The sequence below is a fragment of the Camellia sinensis genome, chromosome 12 (genome assembly GCF_055761805.1).
Source record: "Camellia sinensis isolate YWXY chromosome 12, ASM5576180v1, whole genome shotgun sequence".
Classification (NCBI taxonomy): Eukaryota; Viridiplantae; Streptophyta; class Magnoliopsida; order Ericales; family Theaceae; genus Camellia; species Camellia sinensis.
In genome coordinates, this window is record NC_138972.1 from 116,536,862 (window position 1) to 116,563,127 (window position 26,266).

The following is a 26,266-nucleotide window of genomic DNA, read 5'->3' on the forward strand; positions in this document are numbered from 1 at the left end:
GGTTAAAATCTACCAATTTTTACGATTTGGTGGTCAGTTTATTGTGCAGAAAATTAAATAAATAAAAAATAAATAAATTGTATGCTGCTTGGTGAATAAATCAATTTGAACATAAATTTTCCAAATTCATAGGTAAACGAAATAGTGAAAAGTAAACACATAATTGCTACGTAAAATTCAGGCACAATAAAAGCATAAGATTTTAAACAAACAACAAAATGTAAATCCCACAACACAGAAACATCTATATAAAAATCAGACAAAATACGCCAGCCAATGCTATGCAATAGAAAAAAATAAACAATAAATTAAGCACACCAGCCAATGCTCTGCAATACAAAAAAAAATGCCAAATAACAAATTAAGCACACCAGCCAATGCTCTTCAATACAAAAAAAAAAAAAAAAAAAAAAAAGAAAAGCCAAATAACAAATTAAGCACACCAGCCAATGTTCTGTAATACAAAGAAAATGCAACACCCTTCCTGATAAAAAGATAACCAAATAAAAATATGATTAGTTTCGTTTAACCTAATTCAAGAGCATATTAGGAAGAAAAAACAAAAAAAAAATATATCACCTAGTGTGTTACATTTACAAAAACAAACTCATAGCATAAATCAATAATTCAAATGAAAATGATCTAACATACATCTAAACTTAGTTATAAATTCCACATAGATAAAAGGCTTTACAAAACTATTGTAAGTAATAAATTTCACATCGATCGGAAACTTTACAAAATATGGATCGTAGCTAGCATATGTATGCTTTTCACAAAAATAAATATGAGATTTAAACTTGTTCTTTCTTAGAAATCCTAGGAGCGCCTCATCACTTTCCAAAAAGTCCTCGTATCTACTTGTATGTATGCCCAGTGAGGAGCATGCACGACAATCTATTAATTTATGAAAATAAAAAAAAGTTAGTATATTAGCAAAAAAAAGTTTATATATATATATATATCAAAACACTTTCAAATTGAAATTACCTTGTTACATCCCCATCGAAGCAATCTAGTTGTATTTATATTTTTGAGCTCCATATATTTTTTAACCCAATCCTACAAAAGTCGACACATATAGTAAAATATTTTAAAAATAACAATTTGTAATCAATAGAAACAAAGTTATCAAAAAACAAATTGTACCTTTTGACAAAAGTGGTTTGATCCATAAGTAACACTATAACAAAATTTCAGGATAAACAATGTTTGTAGTAGAATCTGGCTCATCATTGGGAAGGAGGACACTTATACGATTAAAGGATGTGCATCTAGATAGGGCCACATACAATTGCCCATGACTAAACACTGGTGTGCGCAAATCAACTCCAACAAATTTCACAGATTGCCTTTGAGATTTATTAATGGTCAGGGCATATGCCAATCGAACTGGAAATTGACGTCTTGTCATTCGAAAAGGCATTTCTGAAGAAGACGGTGTCAAGGATATCCTTGGTATGAATACCAAATTGCCACATTTTTCTCCAGTTAAAATTTGAGCTTCAATTATGCGAGTATTGCATCTAGAAACCATCAATCTTGTGCCATCGCACAGTCCATCTTTTGGTGCAATATTTCTTAACAACATTATAGGACAACCCACTTTCAACTCTACCTTAAAAGCCGGTAGCCCAGGAGGATCTAATGAATTTAAATATTCATTAGGATATCTATTTATTATAGTACGATCAATTTCATCATCTTCAGACATCTTGTCTGCTGCCAAATAAGTATGTGTGTTGCCGGGAAAAATATTCAATGCTGCAGCATTGATAGCACTGACATCATCATTCCGTGCAGAAAGAATTGTGCGTTCAGTTAAAAATGTTGCAGTCGATGTCATTGCCACATCCAGTTGCGGATAAACTACTGAGATTATGTCTTTTAGATCTTGGCATTTGTGTATTGTTGATGGAAGTTTAACAATTTCCTGAGGATTGGCCCCAATCTATTTATAAAAATAAATAAATAAAATAGTAAGTAAAATCAATTAAAGTACATAAACGTAAATATATTTCGTCAATTTAAAAGAACCATATAATAGAGAAAAAGTTTGAAGAAATATTACCTCCATCAAGAATTTTACAAAATTAGCATTTTCAAGATTTGCATGATTCAAGCGCATGTTCAAATTTAAAGACAGAACATGTATATCCTTTCATAGAAAAGAGTGTCTTAATGATGCATTCACAATTTGCTCACGGACTCCTTTGGTTATAACTGGTAAGATTTGTCGAAAATCTTCACCAAGAACAACAGTGATACCCCCAAATGGCTTTTCACTATCACAAGTGTCCCGAAGTGTGCGATCAACTGCCTCAACACAATGTCTATGCTGCATAGGAACTTCATCCCAGATTATAAGTTTTGTTTCTCTAAACAATTCTGCTTGTAATGATTGCTTGCTAAATCCACAAATTGAATTTTCCAATACATCCAACGGAATGGAAAAAAGTTGAATGAGCAGTACGACCTCCTACCAATAACAATGATGCAATTCCAGATAAAGCCACAGTAATAACAATATGGCCAAGGCTGCGACACTTTAATGCAATCGTATTGTACAAAAACGTTTTCCCTGTTCCGGCACCTCCATTCAAAAAGAAAATAGTTCCTTTATTTTCAAAGACTGAGGAAGTGATTGCATCATAAGCTGTTCGTTGATCATTGTTGAGGCGATCAATAATAATTTATGCATCTGTTTGTTGTGCCTCATTATGCAGTTGTTGATGTTCGAATATCAACCTGTTACCAACTACTGCACTCCAATTTGTAGAAGGTTATGGCATTGGCGGGAAGTCAATTAAACTTTTTCCTGATTCTTGGAGCATTTGATTCAAAAGATATAGACCATAGTCTTCAATTTGAGCCTCAGTTGGTTCAGAAATGGCAAACAATGTTCGAATCTTATGTGCAAGATCATCACATATATGCATTGAAAATTGATTCCATAACGTATACGGTTGCAGTGGAGAGCACTGAGTAAGAATAATAGTAAACAATCTCCTTAATTGATAACCAGTTTTCATAACTGCAGCCTCTTTAAGGCATTGTATCCATTCTTCATCATCTTCTAAAAGTCCTCTTGCAACACATGCTGATTTAAATGTATCATGCAAAACATTGTTGACCGTGCATAAATATTGAAACGATTTTGGTCCTTTGACAACAGTTAATAGCAAACACAAATAAAATCTCTCTCCACAATTAGGGCTAGCAAAGTACATTTTACCGATTGCATAGCCCTGTTGCCTTGGCTTCCATCTCTTTTTTGAATTAAGCCAAACAAAATGTTGTGGAAATTCTTGGTAAGTGAATGAACATTCATCTTCCATAGAAGCGCAACATGCAAAAAAACCAGTAAGAGTTGACATTTGTTGGCCAGCTCTAGAAACAATTGCTTCTAATGATTAATCAGGATTAAAAAGAACGCGGTGCATTCCAGGTAAATGAAGTGCTAAGCGTACAACTGTTGGCATCTCTGCATGCAATGGATAACCAAATATTCGCCAAGCAGCTTCTGGAGGTCCAATATACCTCGCATCGAGATATTGTTGGATCTCATTTATCAATCCCAGCACCATCGTTGTACGATCATAACCCTTATAAATGTACTTGTGTATATACTTGACGCATCTCATTCCGGCGCAAACTTCTACATTTATGTGACAGTTGAAACGTTTAGAAAGATATGCATTGTATGGTACGATGTCTCTGTTATCAACTTCTTTCTCCCTCACAATATGAGCTTGGCCATTATTGCGACGACGATAGATAGGATATCCATCTTGATCCATAGTAGTTGTTTCTGCGAATACTCGAGGGTATCTTTTAGTGCATTTACCATTTTCCATACATGGTTCTTGTGGATTCCGAGCACCACATGGTCCATGTACCATACAACACTTGATAGTTTCAAAAAGCATAGGTTCATCTTTTGGATCTGGAAATTCTGCACAAACCAATTTGTCTACTTGAGCACATGTTCGAATTTTGTCTGGACCCTTAAGAAATAGAAGTGCATGCATATGAGGAAGGCCTCACTTTTGGAATTCAATTGTAAAAACATGCGCAACTTTATTACCAAGCACTCGGTTTGTTTCTATCTCCTTTATCAAGCACTTTCTCTTTAACTCAAAAACACGGGCAATTAAATCAGGACGATCAATAGGCTTTTGGTGCGGTAATAATGCCGAAGTAATTTCTGGCCAATTAGGATTTGCAGTTATGGTGAGAAAAATGTCTGGATGTTGGTTGTATCGTGTGATAGCCATTGAGTCTTGAAAGATTTCAAACATGTGTCTAGGATCTCCAGCAAATGAAGATGGCAAAACAAACCTTTGACCAATTTGATTGGGTTGAAGGTCATTTGGATCAATATCTGTCAAATCTTGGTAAAGTTCAACACGGATCTTCCCTTGATTAAGCTTGTAGTAAGTCAACCTATTTTGTTCAGTTGCGGCCCAAGCATCAGCCAAAAACTCTTGGAACAGTTTTTCGGCTCTCAAAATTGTTGAATACTCTGTGGGTCGTTCAAACAAATGATAACTATAAAAATCCATTTGAGTAAGCCAATCAATTGAAGGCCGATTGCGTTCAACATCCCACAGTTTCATCCCAGGTTCCCATCCAAGCTCACCATATGGAAATAATAAAACATAATGTAATGGAAAATATGCTGGGTGACATTCATTGATTTGCATTAGCTCATTATTTCCATGTAGATGTAAGATAACATCTCTCATTCCACTAACCTTGGTTCCATCACCTGGTATTACAACTGCAATCTCATCTGTAGTTGGTAGGTTATACCGTTGTCGATCTGTCGATGAACTGTAGTGAAGATGAGCAGGCAAATTTCGTCCTGTCAAGGCTAATTGATTCAAAATTGCATGAGCCTGGCGAAATTTAGCAACGAATGCATTAACCTGTAATAAACTATCTTGAATAGTTTTTAGAACATCTCTTCTTAATTGAGGATTTCTACGATTGCGAACTTCTAAAGCTGAATCAGGGTCATAAATGTACAATTGCGCATAAGCTGCATCTTGCCCTGATTGTGGTAGTAGTGATCCTGTTCGATGTCGCAATTCCCCATGGATAGTGAATGATGTAGGGCCTCTTCCAGTAATTACTCTTGGATCTAATGTAGCACCAAGACTTGTAAAAGCATTGGTTGCATTGTACACTCGAGTCTAACGTCGAAACAATTTTGATTTATCATCATTCCCATCATATAATGCTTGAAGAAGTGAAGGGGGTGTAATAAGCAGAGGAAGCTTAACCTTCCCTTTTGAACAACATGTTCCGAATAGAGGACGGTTTGGAGATGATTTTACTAATTTTTCATGCATCCAATGTAATGCTGAACAGAAAAGACATAATACATCCATCTTGCCAAGAGAATGACGACATGAATTTATATGTGCTCGAGTACCAACCATTGGACCCATAGGCATATCCTCTAATTCCTCATTAGTACATAGATCCTCTTGAAGGGAAGGAGTTGTAAGAGTAGGCCTACAAATATTGGTTCTGTGTAAATTAAAATAGAATGGTAATAGTAGGAGTATGTATTTGAAGAATTAAACACAGTCTTTTACCAATTCCTTTGTGGAGCTAAAGATGTGCTTGGCATTGAGAACGAACATGTGGAAGGATGTGCAACCATTGTTCGTTTTTGCGCCGACTGAGTGTCCTCAGTTGCCTTTGTTCCTAGTTCCAAGCAAGCACGACTACGATGACACGGTATTAAAGAAGTTTGTCTCGGTTGAATACATTCTCTTGATTTCTCCCGTTCTCGCCGTGCACGTTGGGCCAATGTAGCTTTTGATATAACATTGTTATTGTGTGCCTAAAATGTGTATATTATGTCATTGATACCTAAAATACAAATATTATCGTATACTATTTTATTTCTTTTTCTTCCTGCCTTGTGATAATTTTAAGAATATTTTTACATTTTCTTTGTCCTACTTCCTTTTCCATTTTGCTTCATTTTCCCTCTTCATGCCTTGTGATATAACAATTTATTTTTTAATTATTGTTTTCTCTTTCTTCTTGCCTCATGATGATTTTAAGAAAATTAAAAATATTTTCTATGCCTATGTTCCTCTGTTCCTTTGCTTAGATGTTATAAAGTTTTTCTTGGAGTTGATAAAGGTTACAATTATTTTTTAGGAAATGTTAAAGAGAGCTAAAAATACTTTGTTTGAGTATACAGAAAACAAAGAGCACACAAAAAAAATTGACAACACAGTTTACATTTTTAAAAATATACATGATCAATGTTCACTTAAACAATATGATTGGCTTTGTTTTACTTGATAAATATTTTTTTTTTAAAATGTTGAATATATACCATTGGACATGCGTTTTCCTTTCCTCTGTCAAAAGAAGTTGCCTTTTCTTTTCCTTTAGACATTGCCTTGGCCTTTTCCTTTTCCTTTGCCTACAGAATACGAAAAAGAACATCTATTTATAGAATTTATTAAGATTACGAAAAAAGAATATGTTGAACTTGATATTTATACTTACCTTAGAATTGCGGATAATATTAAGATTGCACTCATCACGAATAACAACACCGATGTTCCTAGTCTCATGGAGCAATGGGCTTGCATGAGTAGGCCTACAAATATTTGTTGTGTACAAAATAAAATTTATAAAATAAAATCTTAGCAATAAGAATATGTATTTGTAGAATTAAATACAATGTTTTACCAATTACTTTGTGAAGCTAAAGATGTGCTTGGCGAAGAAAGATGTGTAAACATTACTCCTTTCTGAGCCAGTGGAGTATTAGTTGTGCTTGGTGGAATCAATTCTCTCGATCTCTCTCGTTCACGTCACGAACGTTGTCCCAATTGATATGAAGAGCTTGCCTTATCATTTCTTTCGCGTTCTCGCCGTGCACGTTGAGCCAATGCAGCTTTCGATATAACATTATTGTTATGTGCCTAAAACATGAAGATTAATTTCATAAGATGCCTAAATTTTATCATCTATTATTTTATACTTTACTCTTCATTTGTAAAAAAATTGAAAACTTTTTCATTTTTTATCCCTCCTCCCCTCATTCCTTTTTTTTGTTCTATTCCTTTTTTATTCTCTTGTAGATGTTCATGTCAATAGCAAAACGCCAAAAAAGAATAATAATAATTTAAAACAAATATAATGTTTTTTGTACAAATGATATTTTAGCATGCTTCAAAAAAAATATTTCACAAATTTATATGAAAATGTTTACTATAAGAACAGTATATGTCACTGTGCAAGTAGTATGTCAATTTTACATTTAAAAATAAATAAATAATCAAGGTTCATGGTCCAAAATAAATATTTCAAAAAAATAACTTTAAATGGAAATGTTGAAGAGCCATACTACTGAACATGCATTTTCCTTTCCCTTGCCCGAAATGGTGGTCTTTTCGTTTTTCTTCAACAATGCCTTGGCAATTTTCTTTTCTTTTGCCTACAAAAAGTAAAAATAAATTTAAAGAATAAAGAATATATATATATATATGTAGAAAGTTTTTAAAAAATATATAAATACGAATATACAGTGTATACGGTGTTTTGAATGAAAAAAAATCTATATAATTAAATTGGGCCTACCTCTCGAACACGGATGACATTAAGGGCACGCTCATCACGGATAACAACATTAACATTTCTTTCTTGAAGAAATTGGACCTAAAAATACAAAAGAATTAGAGGTAAAAAAAATAAAAAAATTATACATGTAAGAAAATGAGTAAAAGGAATCAGTATGACAGTTCGACGTAGGTCTCCATCCATCTGTAAATTATAAGAAAAGAGAATTTTGTTATAAGGAATTAGATAAAAAAAATTATGAAAAGAAAAGAAAATTGACTTTTGCTTATAAGAAAAATGTTTTTTTTTCAAATAAATAAAAAAGAAAACAACTTACGTGACCAAAAATAGTAATGTTGTCCATAATTAGCGGTTGAAGGTCAATGGTGTCTCAACCTGAAAGTGCCAGGTTGTGTAAATTTGACAAAGATAACTGTATGAAGGCAAAATGAGGTTTAATAATTGCCATAAAGAAAAATTAATCACTACAAAATTAACAACCTCCTAACATATTTTAGTTAACAACCTAGTTTAAGAAGTTCGTTTGTGCATGAATATCACAGATGGAGAAATTCACCTACTACAGGATAGAAGAAAAATTATAATTTTTTTATGTCTTCAATATACGTTAAAAAGGATAGAAGAAAAATTAAATACTCTCATAGAATTCGTCATAATTTTTCTCTATTGACCAAACTATAGCAATACATGATTTTGTGGATGATTCTATATAGCAACTTTGCACTGACAAAGGTTAATTCTTATGGATTGTATTGCCCATTTTTCCTACTAACAACTAAGTAAATTATAAAAAAAAAATATAAATTATACTAATGAATAAAATTTTAGCAAAACTTAATTACAAAAATTTAATTACTAAATTTGCATTTTAAAATGTGAAAATGAAAAATAAGTAAAAAATTACAATAAAAATTTATAAAAGGGCTCACCACACTGTAACTGAAAAATTACAAATACCTTTTGTATTATCTGTATAATTGCAAATGCCTTTTTCAAAAAAGTATACTACACAGTAGCTTATTTACTCCAAGGAGTAATACTCTCATAAAAATCATTAAAAAGTTATTAAAACAAATTTTTAAAATAAGTTTAAGTTTTTTCAAAAGTCCTGATAAACATCTAAAAAGTCTTTTTTTTTTTTGTTTGAAAAATTCCATAAATAAAATTGAAACAGAAAAATAAACTGGACTCTTTTTAAAGAGAGAGAAGCCTAAACATTTTAAAATAGCAGTTCAATTAAAAAACCAAATTAAAAACAATTCACTAAAAGCAAAAAAAATAAGGGTCATCAAATTAACAGTTATATACCAAGATACATAACTATACACACTATATTAGACTTATTTCTAAACCAAATATTAAAAGCTTAATGTTTAATCTAATTATTGAAAATTCGAAAACCAAACATGAAAATTCCAAAGCATTAAAGAAATATGAAAGAGTCCATTCATTAATCCAAAACATTTATTAACCCACTGCAATTCAATAAAGAAAGTGAGGAACTAATAAAGAATTGCAAGGGATAGAACACTCATCACAAAAAATGTATACAAATCTATTTTTATATTTGTTGAGTAAAAATATGACCATTGATGATTAAAGAGAGCCTCAACCCATCTGACCAAGATGAAACAAAAATCTATATAACAACAACCTAATTAATGTCAACATTAACTCAAAGTTTTTTTTGGAAGCTCAACCCATTAAGATGAAATAAAAATGATTGTTAATATAAAACCCAATTTTTCTTAACCCTCATTTGAAACACGAAACCTATTTTTCCTTAACCTCCATTTGATAAAGAGAGAAAAGTGGGTGTTAAAATTCCATTGATTATTAAAGGGTACCTCAACCCAATTAATGTTAACATTAACTCAGAGTTTTTTTTGGAAGCTCAACCTATTAAGATGAAATAAAAATGATTGCTAACAAATAACCTAATTTTCCTTAACCCTCATTTGAAACATGAAACCCATTTTTCCTTAACCTCCATTTGATAAAGAGAGAAAAGTGGGTGTTAAAATTCTATTGATTATTAAAGGGTACCTCAACCCAATTAATGTTAACATTAACTTAGAGTTATTAACCCACTGCAATTCAATAAAGAAAGTGAGGAACTAATAAAGAATTGCAAGGGATAGAACACTCATCACAAAAAATGTATACAAATCTATTTTTATATTTGGTGAGTAAAAATATGACCATTGATGATTAAAGAGAGCCTCAACCCATCTGACCAAGATGAAACAAAAATCTATATAACAACAACCTAATTAATGTCAACATTAACTCAGAGTTTTTTTTGGAAGCTCAACCCATTAAGATGAAATAAAAATGATTGTTAATATAAAACCCAATTTTTCTTAACCCTCATTTGAAACACGAAACCTATTTTTCCTTAACCTCCATTTGATAAAGAGAGAAAAGTGGGTGTTAAAATTCCATTGATGATTAAAGGGTACCTCAACCCAATTAATGTTAACATTAACTCAGAGTTATTAACCCACTGCAATTCAATAAAGAAAGTGAGGAACTAATAAAGAATTGCAAGGGATAGAACACTCATCACAAAAAATGTATACAAATCTATTTGGGGAGGCAAATAAAGTCTGTCTAGTTATTTTTACAGTCTTTTTTCAATTTAGAAGAGTGTTATCATTACATTATTTTTTCTTCTTTAGGGTGGTTTTGTTTCCTTACTACCTTTTGTTGAAACAGTTCATGCTTCAGCTACTTTCTTAAACCTACAAATAATTCATGATTTTAGCAAAACTTCAATATAGAAATTTAATTACTAATTTTTCATTTTAAAATGTGAAAAAAAAGGGTTAAAACCTACAATAAAAATTTATAAAAGGTCTCACCACACTGTAATTGGATAATTACAAATATCTTTTGTGTTATCTATATGATTATTTGGGGAGGCAAATAAAGTCTGTCTAGTTATTTTTACAGTCTTTTTTCAATTTAGAAGAGTGTTATCATTACATTATTTTTTTCTTCTTTAGGGTGGTTTTGTTTCCTTACTGCCTTTTGTTGAAACAGTTCATGCTTCAACTACTTTCTTAAACCTACAAACAATTCATGATTCTAACTGATCTTTTTACTGTTGTTCAAATTTTGAAATTAAATAAATAGATTTATGAAGAAATCAAATTATATATATACTAAGAACACATGCTAATAATTACAACTAAATTTCAACAGAAATACACAAAACAATAAAAGGGTAAAGAGACGAAACCGAAGCCTACACAGAAGCAGTTTCCTTAAAACAGATTTCGCCGCCTCACTGGTCGAGTGCTTGAGGAATCCCGGCGTTTGTCTCATAGGATACGATGGTCAAAACCAGCTACGGCAGAAGCACTCTCTGTCTAGCTTAGCGAACAAAACAGTGGCAGCACTCTCTCACTGTAGGAACTTTCAAGCAAACTGACTTGTGAAATGGAAGTAAAAATTTCTGTGTTTGAGACTTGACAGAAGGATCTCAATTTATACATGTATAGGGGAGAGAGGAAGAGCCTCCAGCCTTTATGGCTGTTCATAATGCACCATTAACCTCTGCAATAAAGGCAGGAGTTACAAACCCCATTAATGTAGGAGTTACAAACCCCATTAATGCAGGAGTTACAAACTTCATTACCTTTTTTTCCATGAAGCTAACTTCATGAGGTAATTTTTCATTCAAATCTCAATGGTTTTTGGCCATTCATAATAGATGGTTGGGACCCACTTTAATCTTTAATTAAAGTCACCAAAAAAAAAAACTATTTTTCCAACAATCCCCCACATGAATAAAAATTGACCGAATGACTCAACAAACGAACACCGTTCAACAATAATGACTCTGAGAGAGAGTACAACGGACTAACCCCGACATCAGAGAAGGTAGCTTTTGGCTTTGAACCTCTCCTAGTGAAAACCTAACGAGTTTACTGGCTGATCAGTGAATAAGACATCTTGAACTGCTCTGCCGTTTATGTAAACTGAGACAATAGATCTCACACGGGAATTACGCCTACCACCATTCTGTTCTCACTGGTGTGCCCTGTGTGGCCCTGGACACTAGCCTGGTTCAGCGAGTGGTTTCAAAGAATCTTGGCCTCCCAATTCTTCTAGAAGCGGCCCCACTTCATACTCACATAGGTGACTCTACTTGAGTATCCTGCTATACTCAGCTCAATAGCTTAACACACTAGAGTCATTAAAAGCTCAGCTTAACCTCTACACTTGCAGGTATCACTGATAGAAGGAATGGCTGGAGGTTTAACCTCCTCAGTGACATACCACCGTTACAATCAATTAGGTTGTCCGATTGAACCTAGATCTTGGGATCTCCAGTCAACTAGGTTGGGTTTCCATTCCGGTAACTTCCAAAGGCCTCAACCCCATTCCTTTTGACGACGTTTCGACTAACACTCGATTTAACCCTTTGGTTAGCGGATTCGCAATGTTGTCCTTAGACTTTACATAGTCTATAGAGACAACTCCATTCGAGAGTAGTTGTCATATGGAATTATGTCTACGACAGATATGTCTAGACTTTCCATTATACATATTACTCTGTGCCCTACCAATTGTAGATTGACTATCACAATGAATACAAATAGCAGGCACTGGTTTGGACCAACTTGGAATATCTTCAAGGAAATGGCAAAGCCATTCAGCTTCTTCCATTGCTTTATCCAAAGCAATAAACTCTGATTCCATCGTTGATCTAGATATACACGTTTGTTTGGAAGATTTCCAAGACACCGCTGCTCCACCAAGAGTGAACACATATCCACTAGTGGACTTTGAGTCCTTTATATCTGATATCCAATTTGCGTCACTATAGCCTTCAAGCACCGTTGGATATCGAGTATAATGCAGCCCATAATCCCGAGTGTAGCGTAAATACCTTAACACCCGCACAATACCTTTCCAATGAGAAGCATCGGGATTACTTGTGTATCTACTAAGCCTGCTAACCGAGTAGGCTATATCCGGCCTAGTACAACTCATCAGATACATTAAACTTCCAATTACCCGAGAATATTCTAACTGTGAGACACTTTCATTATTATTCTTGGTAAAATGTAGACTTAAGTCTACAGGTGTCGATGACACACTCGTATCTGATCCACTAAACTTCTCAAGTATCTTATCAACATAATGAGACTGAGATAGTACAATTCCGTCAGAGATTCTGATAATCTTAATTCCCAGAATAACATCTGCAATGCCCATATCCTTCATGTCAAACTTAGAGTTTAACAACTTCTTGGTAGTTTTGATCATTTCATCGTTACTACCTATAATGAGCATATCATCAACATATAGACACAAAATGACATAACCTCTGTCAGTGTCTTTGACATAAACACACTTGTCACATTCGTTGATTCTAAACCCATTTGACAACATTGCGTTGTCAAACTTCTCATGCCATTGTTTAGGTGCTTGCTTCAAACCATACAAAGATTTGACAAGTTTACAAACTTTCCTGCTTTGCCCTGGAGCTGAAAATCCTTCAGGTTGCTCCATGTAGATTTCTTCATTCAAATCTCCATTTAAGAAAGCTGTCTTTACATCCATCTGGTGAATTTCTAGATTGCGCAAAGCAGCAATCGTAATCACCATCCGAATGGATGTTATCCTAGTAACAGGTGAGTACGTATCAAAGTAATCCAGGCCTTCTCGTTGCCTGTACCCTTTGATAACGAGCCTCGCCTTATACTTGTCAATAGACCCATCGGCCTTCATCTTTCTTTTAAAAATCCATTTGCAGCCTAAAGGCTTACAACCTGGAGGTAAATCTACCAACTCCTAGGTGTGGTTCTGTAAGATGGAGCCAATCTCACTTTTGATCGCTTCTTTCCATAATGGACTCTTAGGAGAAGTCACAGCTTCGTGGAAAGTTTGAGGTTCGTTCTCAACCATATAAGTTAAGAAGTCTGGACCAAAAGATTTGGATATCCTAGCCCTTTTACTCCTTCTGGGCTCATCTAAAACCTCAATTTGATCATCACCTGAATCATCAATATGATCATCCTCACTAGCAAGCTCATCAAATTTCTCCAAAGACCTTGGAACCCTTTCATGGGTTCGGCAAGAAAAATGTCTTCAAAGAAACATGCATTCCTTGACTCCATAATGGTATTCCTGTGTATGTCTGGAATTTCAGACTTATGTACAAGAAACCGATATGCACTACTATTATGTGCATAACCAATGAATATACAATCCACGGATTTCGGGCTTATCCTAACCCATTTGGGTGTAGGAATTGTCACTTTTGCAAGACACCCCCACATTCGTAAGAATTTATACGAAGGCTTAACGCCTTTCCATAACTCATATGGCGTCTTGTCCACCTTCTTCCGGGGTACTTTATTCAGAATGTAATTTGCAGAGAGAATTGCTTCCCCCCACATGTTCTGTGGCAATCCAGAACTTATCAACATTGCATTCATCATTTCCTTTAGCGTCCAATTCTTCCGTTCAGCAACCCCATTTGATTGAGGAGAATAAGGCGCCGTGGTTTGGTGGATAATCCCGGATTGAGTACAAATCTCAATAAAAGGTGATTCATACTCACCACCACGATCACTTCTTAAAGCCTTAATCTTGCGGCCTACTTGATTCTCAACTTCATTCTTATAAAGAACAAACTTATCAATCGCCTCATCTTTGCTTTTGAGCAAATAGACATAACAATACTTAGTGCAATCATCAACAAAAGTGATGAAGTACTTATTGCCACCACGTGATTGTATAAATTTTAAGTCACACACATCACTATGCACTAAATCCAACGGTTCTGAACTTCTTTCAATAGAATGAAACGAAGATCTTGTCAACTTCGCTTCAACACAAGTTTCACACTTGTGTTTCGGATTAATCTTAAAAGATGGTATGTGATCTAACTTGCTTAATCTACGTAAAGATTCAAAGTTCACATGTCCTAGTCTACCATGCCACAAATTGGAAGACTCAAGCATGTAAACAGAAGAAGATGCATCTTTATTCATCTTTGGGATAATAGTCATTACATTGAGTTTAAACATACCCCCCAACATATAACCCTTACCCACATACATTCCACTCTTGGTCAAAACGACCTTGTCGGACTCAAAAACAATGCGAAAACCATGTTTACTAAGAAGAGACCCTGAGACAAGATTTTTACGAATGTCCGGAACATACAGGACTTCGTTCAAGGTCAGCTCTTTTCCTGACGTCAACTTCAGGACCACCTTTCCTTTCCCCTCAACAATCGAGGTAGTAGAGTTTCCCATAAACAACTTCTCACCGTTTGTAACCGGTTCGAAAGTTGTAAACAGCTTTTTCTCGGAGCAGATGTGGCGTGTAGCCCCAGTATCAATCCACCATTCTCTTGGGTTTGAACCTACCAGATTCACCTCAGAGACAACGGCAGACAAATGCATATCATCCTCCTCATGGGAGTGCTCTTGTAAATATGCCATATGAGCACGAGGTTTAGTCTTGTATGACTTCTTCTGCTTGTGGCAGTCACTAGCCCGATGCCCATTGCTACCACAGTTATAACACTTCCCAAAGAACCGATTACTTGGTTCCGGTGGCTTGTAAGCCGGCTTCTTTGCAACACCACCTCTAGGCCCCAACTTAGAGGGCTTCTTTCTTATTCCAGAAGATTTGCCATGTTCAATGACATTGGCTTTTACTGAGGAGGTACTCCCTCATTTCTTTCTATTATCCTCCTCAATCTGGAGTCGAACAACCAGCTCTTCAACAGACATTTCCTTGCACTTGTGCTTCAAGTAATTCTTGAAATTCTTCCAACCATTGGGAAGTTTCTCAATGATCACAGCAACTTGGAATGTCTCGTTCAAAGGCATTCCTTCAGCATGAATTTCATGCAAGATCACTTGGAACTCCTGGACTTGGCTTATCACAGTTTTAGAATCTACCATTTTAAAATCAAGAAAACGGCCAACCACAAATTTCTTTGCCCCGGCATCCTCAGTCTTATACTTTTTGTCCAGAGATTCCCATAACTCTTTTGTTGAGCTCTTGGAACAAAACACACTATAGAGTGAGTCTGCCAAGCTGTTGAACACATAGTTCCGGCAAAGATAGTCTGTCTGCTTCCATGTGTCAAGCACCATGACTTTCTGCCTATCAGGCTCATTCTCTGCCATGGCTGGAGGATCCTCGCTCAGAACCTTTGCAAGGTTTAGCGTGGTCAAGTAAAACAGCATCTTTTGCTGCCATCTCTTGAAGTTCACCCCAGCAAATTTCTCTGGGCGCTCATGATGACTGAGCGGTCCTCCCAGAACAGCCGGAGTAACGCCATGGTTGACCACAGAGGTCACAACAGTAGGGGTTGGCAACCCAGTTGCCCCGGGGTTCAAATCCCCACCAACATTAGCAGTAGCAGCAGCATCAGTGATAGTTGTCATTTCTGAACAAATAAAACCTCCTTTTTAGCCAAGGCTAAACACTTTGGTTTCTATTCTAGAAAACCAAACCAAAATCCAAACTTACAAGCAATTTAAACTTGCAAACAATTTAAAATTGCTACAACTAAATACATGCATATAAAATGCGTCTAATAAGAAAATAAAACTTGTTACTACAAATTGGTAAACAAACCAATTAAATCTCAAGAAAAAAAATTTCTTCAAACATAAAGAAAAATAACCAATCCAATTGAGGATTATAAGTAGTCCAAACAATTCCTTTCTACGCTTAGGTATGCCTACAAAGAGAGTTAGTAGAAAACGACAACATAATATAAAGCAATTGTACATACAATCAAATATTATTTAACCTTCTAGCAAATCATAAAATATCAAAATAACTAAGGAATTAAGATACTATACAAGTTACAAGACCTTATAACTTCTACATTAAATTAAAAAATTAATTGCCATAAATTATATAAGAATTTAATTCACAATAACCATGTAAATAAATATAGGCAAGTTACACAAATTTTATAACTCCAAAGAACTACATTTAATTCAAACTTTAATTCATCCAATTAGATCACACACTATTCATGGAAATAACTTATGTGTATAACTCTAGAAAACTAGAAGCAATTTCACATGCAAATTAGATAGTAAAGCTAGAAGCATGCAAAATCAAAATATACATATGCAACATTAGATAAATAGGATGAAACCAAATAAGTAGCATGCAGTTTATGTAAATAATTTGAATTGTTTATATGTAATAAACTAATAACCAAGCACTTCAAGTATGTAACCATTCAACCATTAACATGCAAAAATTCTAAAGATTAAATCATGTAATCTAGTCTAGAAAATAATAAGCATGTAACAAATTAAAACCTAGAATAGAATAGAATTAGCATGTCAAAATTGCAACATCAATAAAATTCATGCAAATCATAGAAGGGGAATGATGAACCATACTCATAAAATAAGATCAGAGTAATACAATTAAGTATACAAATTATGATAGAGCATTCTAATTAAACTAAACAATTAGAGAATCACATTGCATAATTTACAATCATTGAAATAGGGAGCAATTCCGCAACAGTTCCTAGTAACATTATACAAATGTCTATATAAATCTATTCGATCAATTTCATAGGAAAAACATATATGAAAAATCTGTTTTAAGCTTGTTGTTCAAATTTTGAAATTAAATAAATAGATTTATGAAGAAATCAAATTATATACATACTAAGAACATATGCTAATAATTACAACTAAATTTCAACAGAAATACACAAAACAATAAAAGGGTAAAGAGACGAAACCGAAGCCTGCACGGAAGCAGTTTCCTTAAAACAGATTTCACCGCCTCACTGGTCGAGTGCTTGAGGAATCCTGGCGTCTGTCTCCCAGGATACGACGGTCAAAACCAGCTACGGCAGAAGTACTCTCTGTCTAGCTTAGCGAACAAAACAGTGGCAGCACTCTCTCACTGTAGGAACTTTCAGGCAAACTGACTTATGAAATGGAAGTAAAAATTTCTGTGTTTAAGACTTGACAGGAGGGTCTCAATTTATACATATATAGGGGAGAGAGGAAGAGCCTCCAGCCTTTATGGCTGTTCATAATGCACCATTAACCTCTGCAATAAAGGCAGGAGTTACAAATCCCATTAATGTAGGAGTTACAAACCCCATTAATGCAGGAGTTACAAACTTCATTACCTTTTTTTCCATGAAGCTAACTTCATGAGGTAATTTTTCATTCAAATCTCAATGGTTTTTGGCCATTCACAATAGATGGTTGGGACCCACTTTAATCTTTAATTAAAGTCACCAAAAAAAAAAAACCATTTTTCCAACATTTACATCTCTATCACTGCTCATAAGATTTGGAGCACAGGATGAGGAGTCAAATCAACAGTCGACGTGGTAAGAGAAAGGTTTTAGATAGTAATTTCACAATTCAATCCACTCAAATCTTTACCACGTTGATAGAAAGTAACCCATTTCTTAAAAACTGTCATTTACCCCTTACTTGCTCCACTTAAGCATCCTCAAGATACTCTAGTGCATTGTATGGGACAACTTTAGAGATAACCCTTTTATAAGGGAAAACAGAACGTTATTATCTTGAAAACTTTTTACAGTCCAAAAGTTTTGTTGTTGAAATTTAAAGCAGAACTATAGGATACTTCAGAAAATTAAAATAGTTCAAATTTAAATTTGTTTATATGTGATTTTAAGATTGAATTTGAAAATTTTGTCTTGACAAATTTGAAATAACGTAGTAGTTAGTTGAAATCCTTAATACTAAGTGTTACAGTTCTACAAAAAACCTAATAATAGCTTAAACTACTTGGTTAAAAACTATAGAATCTCTAATTGTTTGAAATAGTAGTATCCAAAAACTATAGAATCTCTAATATCTATTTGATGCTTTGTGATACAGTGTAGCTTATCTAAATTGGACATAGGTTGCGATGGAAATGGTGTTGGATTTGGATTATGGGTCCCCAATTGGTTATTAAAGAAAAAAACACAATACAAAATTTTATTTTGTTTAACATTTGATACATTATAGGAATTATTAAAGCTCATCCTCAACAGCAGCATTTAATAGATTATAGGAATTGTTATCACCAAATAAATGGGCTTCTGATTATGCCTATAACGCAAACAAAATGCTAATGTTTCAAAATCAAACTAAAAAACAGAATGCTAATGTCATCAACACCCATTTTATTCAATAATTTTATGAAATCCTCATAGGATGAAACCCACAAATATGAACCCAAAATCAAAACTCATTTCATAGAAATCCAAAATCGAAATCCAAAATACAAAACCAAAATACAATTTTATAGATATCAAAACCAAAATCAAAACCCATTATAATCATAGGTTAGTTGATAAAACCCATCAATGAAATAGAAATATATAAACCCATCATATTTGCAACTAATTTCAAACCTACAAAAAGAAAATGTAAAGATTTCAAGGTTCTTAAATGTAAAGAAAATGTCATTAGCGCCAAAATGTAAAGAAAATGTAAATCCATCATGGTCATCTAGGCATAGAGTTTTCAATGAATGAATATATGTTCAAAAAATTTTAATACAAAGATTCTTAAATTTTCAACCCATCATGGTCATCTAGTAGAGTTTTCAATGAATGAATATAATATATATTTTAATGAATGAATATATATTCAAAAATACTTTTAATGAATGAATGAATTTTTAATGAATGAATATATATTCAAAAATACTAAGATCATATAATATAGAGCCCAAGAAATCAGTATAAAAAATTAAGAAGGGTCATGTTCATGACACTTTTTATACCCCAATACACTTTTTATACATATACTAAGAAACGTTTTACACATCTGTACGGGAAAGAAATAAACCTTCTCTTATAATCCTATTGATCAAGTTTGCGCTCCTCTGTACGTCGTCGCTTTATCACCTGAAAACACAAACGTGAGCTAGCCGGCGGGTGTGTGTCGGAAACCTCTCTGATGCCTAAGTCAGTAAGCTTGACAAATAGACAAAAGCTCTTTGTATTCAGAAAGCAAAGTTGTGTGTGTTACCTCTCCAAAGGTGATGTTTGTGAGCTCTTATAGATTTCGTGTGGCACAATCCTAGTAGGACTTTTACTTCTCCATGCAGAGTCCTCCTAGGATTCATACTCATGAAAGATAATGCTTATCCTTCAACACCCCCCTCACTGCTTAAACCAAGTGAGATGGCTTTTACCACGGCCGAACTCCAATATGACCGAAGTAATCATGGCTATGCATAGCCGCAGAATAAGCCAAACTAGCTCTTCTTTTTACTGCTCTTACGTCGGCTTCTCATGCACAACCCATGACGTGGTTAGACCGAACTAACATGTCATGACCGGTGTAACTCCAAGATCGGTCTAATTCCAAAGTACCGTTAGACCGATCTAACTTTGATCTTTTATCGGATCGGACTAGCTTCTCGGCCTTAGGGCCGGACTAACTTCAAAATATCCACATGACCGGAGTAACTTATATGGCCATGTTACTCGGCCCTTTGTACTGCAGCTCATAATGGCCCAATATTCAGCTCGGCCCAATTTTCATATAAATTACCCTCTCAATTGCCCCTTAATTCCATCTGCCTAGCATGATTGGGATTATCTGTCAACCAGCCGAGCTATAAACTCTCAGTCTTTTCAACCGAGCTATGGATTTTTAGCTTACCCAGCCGAGCCACTTTCACACCGAGCTCTGACTGTCTGGTAGTAACGTCCCTTTAATCACAGAGACTGAAACGCTTCCCATTCTAATGACACGCGGCATGCTCTGATTAACTGAGGACGGCTGTCGCGCCGTCTTCGTACTTCGTGAATTTTGAACAGTCCCGCCTTTTTCCCTTTACCTAAAACGAGCCTCTTCATTTTGACACACTTTGCAACTTTTCCCTCTCTGAGCCTCCATTGCTTCTTCAACTTTCTGAGCTCGTGTTCTTCCATAGCTGTTATTCTCTCTCCAGCTCTTGCCTCTTCATCGGGTAAGCACTGTACATCTACTTTGTTTTCGTATTTTGTTTTTTGTGTTTTTGCAAAACATATTTTTCCGTTTCGCTTTGCTTTGTACTTTTCTGGAAAAAACTTAAAAGTCTAGTCAATTTACAACTGGACTAACACTTCATGTTTACACCAGTAGTTTTAATAAGTCAAACCACCTCTTGCGTTACCTCAGCCGAGGTAACTAACTGAACTAAGTTTGCACTTAGCATACTAAGATACCTGAACTCCAACCGATCTAGGCCTTGGGGCTAAACCAGCTTTCTTAATTTTTTAGACGGAACTCAGAAAGCTTTCCCTAGATGATCAACCAGTCAAACAGAACCGTTTCCACAACCGAGATATCGAGGCGCTTGCCAAGGCCGAGCAAGTAAAAGCCCTGCTCAAACCGAGCTACCAATTACCTTGCAGAAACCGAGACAGAACCTGTAGCATCCCACACAGTCGAAGTAGGACTTCTTTTTATCTTGCTTTTAATTTGTAGCACAGCCCAAAGATCTGTGCTTAACACCTTTGTTCTTCACTTTGCAGACTTAGGTTGCCCAGGCACTCCTCTGCGCGCTCAACCGAGCTACTGAGCACAATTTTTGGACCGAACTAATTTATTCATAAATTATACAATAAATGGGAAAGTATAGGTTTCTAGTAAATACTCTGGGCGGTCTAGCCGAATTCTGAAAAGATTACAATATACCCGATGACGTCCACCTAATCTTAGCCGAAAAAGATGTCATACCTTGGGGAAATGAAGGCTTTGTCCCATTCACCCTCTTGTCCATAATTGAAACCGAACTACGATTTCCAGTCCAACCCTTAATTTGTGAGTTTCTTAGGCAAACTAGACTATGCCCAACCCAACTATCCACCAATTCATACCATATAATAATGGGAATAGTCGAACTAAACCGTCAAGCCGGTCTCAACCTCGGTCTGGCCGAAATCTTTCACCAATACTCCATTGGTTCGAAGGAAGACAGCTGGGTGTACTATCTTAGAATACGACGTCGTCGTGAGAAAATAATAAAAAACACACCGGATAAAGACTTGAATAACGACGATTTTTTCTGGGTGTCTGGGAACTTTGAGGACAACCAAGCCCAGATTCCTGGCCGAAGCATCAATTGGAAAAAAGGAACACCTGGTATAATTACTTCGGTTTTCTTGTGTACTTTACAATATTTCGATTTTCAATTTTTCGGCCGAACTAATAGTTGTCTTCCTTTGTAGATTCTGCCCACCTCCGTTCTCTATATAGCTACCCAAATCTAGTGATCTTGCGCGCCGCACTACGGTATCCAGAACGTAGTTGGGCCAAGCTACTAAAGTTCGAACTGACCTATAGATACAGCGGCCGCCGAAAAGCGAGAGTGACCGACTTTCTGCTAGAGGAGGCCCCAGAACCGGACCCAACCTTGCCAGAAATCAGACTAATCCCACTGACCACTGAAGAAGAAATGGCCAAGAGAAATAGAGTTAGAGCACTATTGACCGAGACCAACAGACTCGAAGTACCGCCACTAAGCCAAACGCAACCTGCCGTTGTGGCCCTTCCTTCTCAACAGCCTTCTTCATCACGCCCATCCAAGCACGCCCGGTCTATCCCGACCGAGCAGCGTCTAGAGGACGAGCACGAAACTACGCCTCCACCGATTTCACAACCGGAACCTTCCGACCGGGCTGGCTCTTCCAGGTGGGCACCGAAGCTGAAATTTCAGAACCGCCTTATTCAAGATACCGATTCGGTGGTTGCTGAGAAGGATCACTTGATGGCCTTCAATCTTGCCAAGAGTGTTTGCCTACCAGCAGACATGGAACAGCACCAGAATCTAACCGAGCTAAAGGCCATCCGATCAGCCACTAAATCCATGATCCTGGTAAGTTGCCCCTTTGTCTAAAAATTTTTCTAACTTTTAGTTCGGTTTCGTTATTGATTTCTTTCCATTCATTTCAGTCTCTTCAAAAGAGCCAAATTGCCCATCAAAAGGTATTGGAGCTCAGGAAAACGGCTAGGCAAGCCTTGGCAAAGGTTGAAGAAAAAACAACCGAGCTAAAGGAATCCCAAAAAAAGATGGCCGACCTAGAGGCTGAGGTGGCTCGTCTAACCGGACTAGTTACCTCGGCTGAAGTTGACAAACAGAAGGCGTTGATCGTAATGATAGACAAGTACCTTCGTGAGCTAGTCAAGTTTGAAGGGAAAAAAGATGCCGAAATAGCCGAACTGAAGAAGAAGGTGGGAGATGCCAACACCGAAGGTTTCAAGGAGGCGGAAGGCCTCAACATTCCGCAATGTGAGGGGGCGAAGGACTTATTTTTTAAGTGTGGCTGGAGAAGTGCTGTGGAACAGCTCGGCTGTGGGCCCGAAACTGAGGTCTACAATGCTCCGCAGTACTTCATTCCGGCCTCACTAGCGGAATATGCTGCTTCTGTCCAACAACAATTTTTGCAGGGTTCAGATGATGAAGATGAAGAAAACGAACCAACTGTTACTCTGGTAGTTAATGAGCAAGGCAACGATCAGTCAACTCGGTTGGAGCCAACGGTTGAAGACCTGACTGTTGAGCCACCGACTGACATAGTTGCTACTGAGACTAATCTTCCATCTGCAGCCGGTGCTCAAGTTGATATTGACGCCGACCTTGAAGACCTTTTTAGCTGATTTTGCACTTTTTCTTGTTTCTTTTATAACTTTTTGCTCTTGTAACCGGGCTATGGCCCCCCCTTTGTAATTGCTCTTTGATTAATGAAAATTTTCTTGTTTTGAACTCTTATTTCGGTTGATCTGCATGTTTGTACTTGTAATGACTTTTCCATGATTTTTTCACTTCCAACTGTTATCTCGGTTTAAATTCCTGTTTTGAGCTTGCTTTCTAATAATAGTGTGGCCGAGATATTTTATTCCGGTCTCAGCTGAGCAATCTGACTGAGCTTACTAGCTAACCACTCTTTAGCCGATGTCCTTACTTCGGCTAAAGAGTACTAAAAGTTGGTTTAATCCAGCCAACCACTCTTTTAGCCAATGTCCTTACTTCGGCTAAAGAGTACTAAGAGTTGGTTTAATCCAGCCAACCACTCTTTTAGCCGATGTCCTTACTTCGGCTAAAGAGTACTAAGAGTTGGTTTAATCCAACCAACCACTCTTTTAGCCAATGTCCTTACATCGGCTAAAGAGTACTAAGAGTTGGTTTAATCCAGCCAACCATCCTTTAGCCTATGTCCTTACTTCGGCCAAAGAGTACTAAGAGTTGGTTTAATCCAGCCAACCACTCTTTTAGCCGATGTCCTTACTTCGGCTAAAGAGTACTAAGAGTTGGTTTAATCCAGCCAACCACTCTTTTAGCCGATGTCCTTACTTCGGCTAAAGAGTACTAAGAGTTGGTTTAGTCCAGCCAACCACTCTTTAGCCAATGTTCTTACTTCGGCTAAAAGAGTTCTAAGAGTTGGTTTTTTCAGCCAACTTAGAAAAGAATGTTTGGTTATTTCGACCAAATGTCCTGCAGCCTGGATCCTTATCCTGGGCTTAGGAAGGGTGTTGGTTTAATCCAGCCAACCTCTAAGTTAGTTTTTTCAGCCAACTTAGAATAATGTTTGGTTATTCCGACCAAACGTCCTGCAGCCTAGATCCTTATCCTGGGCTTAGGAAGGGTGTTGGTTTAATCCAGCCAACCTCTAAGTTAGTTTTTCCAGCCCACTTAGAATAATGTTTGGTTATTCCGACCAAACGTCCTGCAGCCTGGATCCTTATCCTGGGCTTAGGAGGGGTGTTGGTTTAATCCAGCCAACCTCTAAGTTAGCTTTTCCAACCAACTTAGAATAATGTTTGCAATATACCTAACTTCACTAAAGCTAACTTTTACAGAAAACAACTTATGCTGAAAAGAATCGATTTGTTTTATTGAGGAAAGAAAAAATTACACATGTTTGAAAGAGGAAAGCTAAAAATAAAATAACTTGAGATTGGCCGTGTTCCATGGCCTAGGGATTGCTTTGCCGTCCTTGTCTTCTAGGTGGTATGCCCCTTTCCCTGCTAACCTAACCACTTTGTAAGGACCTTCCCAATTAGGCCCTAGCTTGCCATCTCCTAGCACCAGGGTGTTTTCCATTACTTTGCGCAGCACCCAATCTCCGATCTTGAATTGCCTTGGATGTACTGTTTTGTTGTATTTCCTGGATAACTCTTGTTGATACGAGGCAATGTGGACTAGTGCTCTTTCTCTTCTTTCTTCGGCGAGGTCGAGCTCCAATGTTATGGCTTCTCCATTCAAGTCGGGATCAAAATTTTCGCTTCGAATTGTGGGGAGGCCAACTTCCAGTGGGATTACTGCTTCCATTCCGTAGGCTAAGGAGAATGGTGTTTCTCCTGTTGATCGTCGAGGTGTGGTGCGATAAGCCCATAAAACATGAGAAAGTTCTTCCGCCCACTTGTTTTTTGCCTTCTCTAACCTTTTCTTCAGTCCATCCAAGACAATCTTGTTTGAAGCTTCTGCCTGTCCATTTGCTTGGGGATATGCCGATGTAGAATTATAGAACTCTATCTTGTACTCTTCACAAAAGCCTCTGAAGATTCTGCCGTCGAACTGAGTGCCATTGTCTGAGATTAGGGCTTTTGGTATGCCAAACCGAGTGATGATGTTTTGCCAGACGAACTTCTTCACATCTTTTTCCTTGATTGATGCCAATGCTTCTGCTTCTACCCACTTTGTGAAGTAGTCTGTTGCTACAAGAAAGAACTTCCTGTTGCCAGGTGCTGTTGGAAGTGGTCCTACTATGTCCAAGCCCCACATTGCAAAAGGCCATGGGCTAGTCAATGGTAGGAGTTCTCTAGCTGGTTGATGTATTTGGTGTGCGAATTTTTGGCATTTCTCGCACTTCTTCACATATTTCTCTGAGTCTGCCTGCATGTATGGCCACCAGTATCCCTGTGAAATGGCCCTGTAAGCTAGCAATCTTCCTCGTTGATGGCTTCCGCACACCCCTTCGTGTATCTCGTACAAGAATGCTTCCATTTTGCTGGGGTGGACACACTTTAGATAGGGTCCTGAGAACGACTTTTTGTATAATGCCAAAGATGGGGAGAGCCAAAATCGCTATGACTTTGCTCTAATTTTGTTGGCTTCTTTCTTTTCTTCTGGTAGGACGCCATCTTTCAAGAATAGTATGATGGGATCCATCCATGAAGGGCCTAGATCGGCGCAGCATACTTCTTCTGCTTCGGGGTCTTCGATGCTTGGTCTTGGCAAGTAGTCGATGAGCAATGGATGAGGGATGGATGTATCTGCCATTGAAGCAAAGCCTGCTAATTCATCTGCTCTGCCGTTCTCTTCCCTGCCTATCTGTTCTATCCTCACTACTTCAAATTTCTTGATTTCTGTTCTGACCAATTCTTGGTACTTGGCCATCCTATCATCCTTTGCTTCATAGTCGCCAGAAATTTGGTTTACCACCAACTGTGAGTCGCTGTAGACCATTAATTCGGTGGCCTTCATGTGGTATGCTGATTTGAGTCCTGCTAGAAGTGCTTCATATTCCGTTTCGATGTTTGATGCTATGAAGCCAAGGTTGATTTCTTGCTCCACAACCAGGCCATCTGGTGAGATGAGGACTATGCCAAGTCCTGCACCATGCCGGTTGGATGCTCCATCCACAAAGAGCTTC

The 26,266-nt window shown here is 36.6% G+C and overlaps 1 protein-coding gene and 1 long non-coding RNA gene across 2 annotated transcripts; both read right to left on the reverse strand.

Moving 5' to 3' along the window:
• Positions 1 to 1,183: 1,183 nt before the first annotated feature.
• LOC145803832 (uncharacterized) lies at positions 1,184 to 5,674 on the reverse strand. Its single transcript, XM_082897197.1, has 6 exons — positions 5,607 to 5,674; positions 5,445 to 5,523; positions 4,088 to 5,198; positions 3,471 to 3,955; positions 2,195 to 2,479; positions 1,184 to 1,951 (listed from the first exon to the last, which is right to left on the reverse strand). Exons 1-6 carry the CDS (start codon positions 5,672 to 5,674, stop codon positions 1,184 to 1,186), a joined length of 2,796 nt encoding a protein of 931 aa, XP_082753323.1.
• Positions 5,675 to 7,619: 1,945 nt separating this feature from the next.
• On the reverse strand, positions 7,620 to 8,033 carry LOC145804336 (uncharacterized). Its single transcript, XR_014345972.1, has 3 exons — positions 7,937 to 8,033; positions 7,780 to 7,803; positions 7,620 to 7,698 (listed from the first exon to the last, which is right to left on the reverse strand). It is a non-coding gene; the product is annotated as an uncharacterized LOC145804336 (long non-coding RNA).
• Between the last annotated feature and the right edge of the window lie 18,233 nt (positions 8,034 to 26,266).

Bases quoted from the DNA above. Each gene is read 5' to 3' on its own strand.
- LOC145803832 (XM_082897197.1), bottom strand. From the start codon at position 5,674: ATGGTTGCACATCCTTCCACATGTTCGTTCTCAATGCCAAGCACATCT. The intron at 5,199-5,444 runs GTTGGTACTCGA...TTTCGACGTTAG, and splicing joins ATATGCCTATGGGTCCAATG to ACTCGAGTGTACAATGCAAC. The intron at 1,952-2,194 runs GTGAATGCATCA...TTTTATAAATAG, and splicing joins AAGGAGTCCGTGAGCAAATT to ATTGGGGCCAATCCTCAGGA.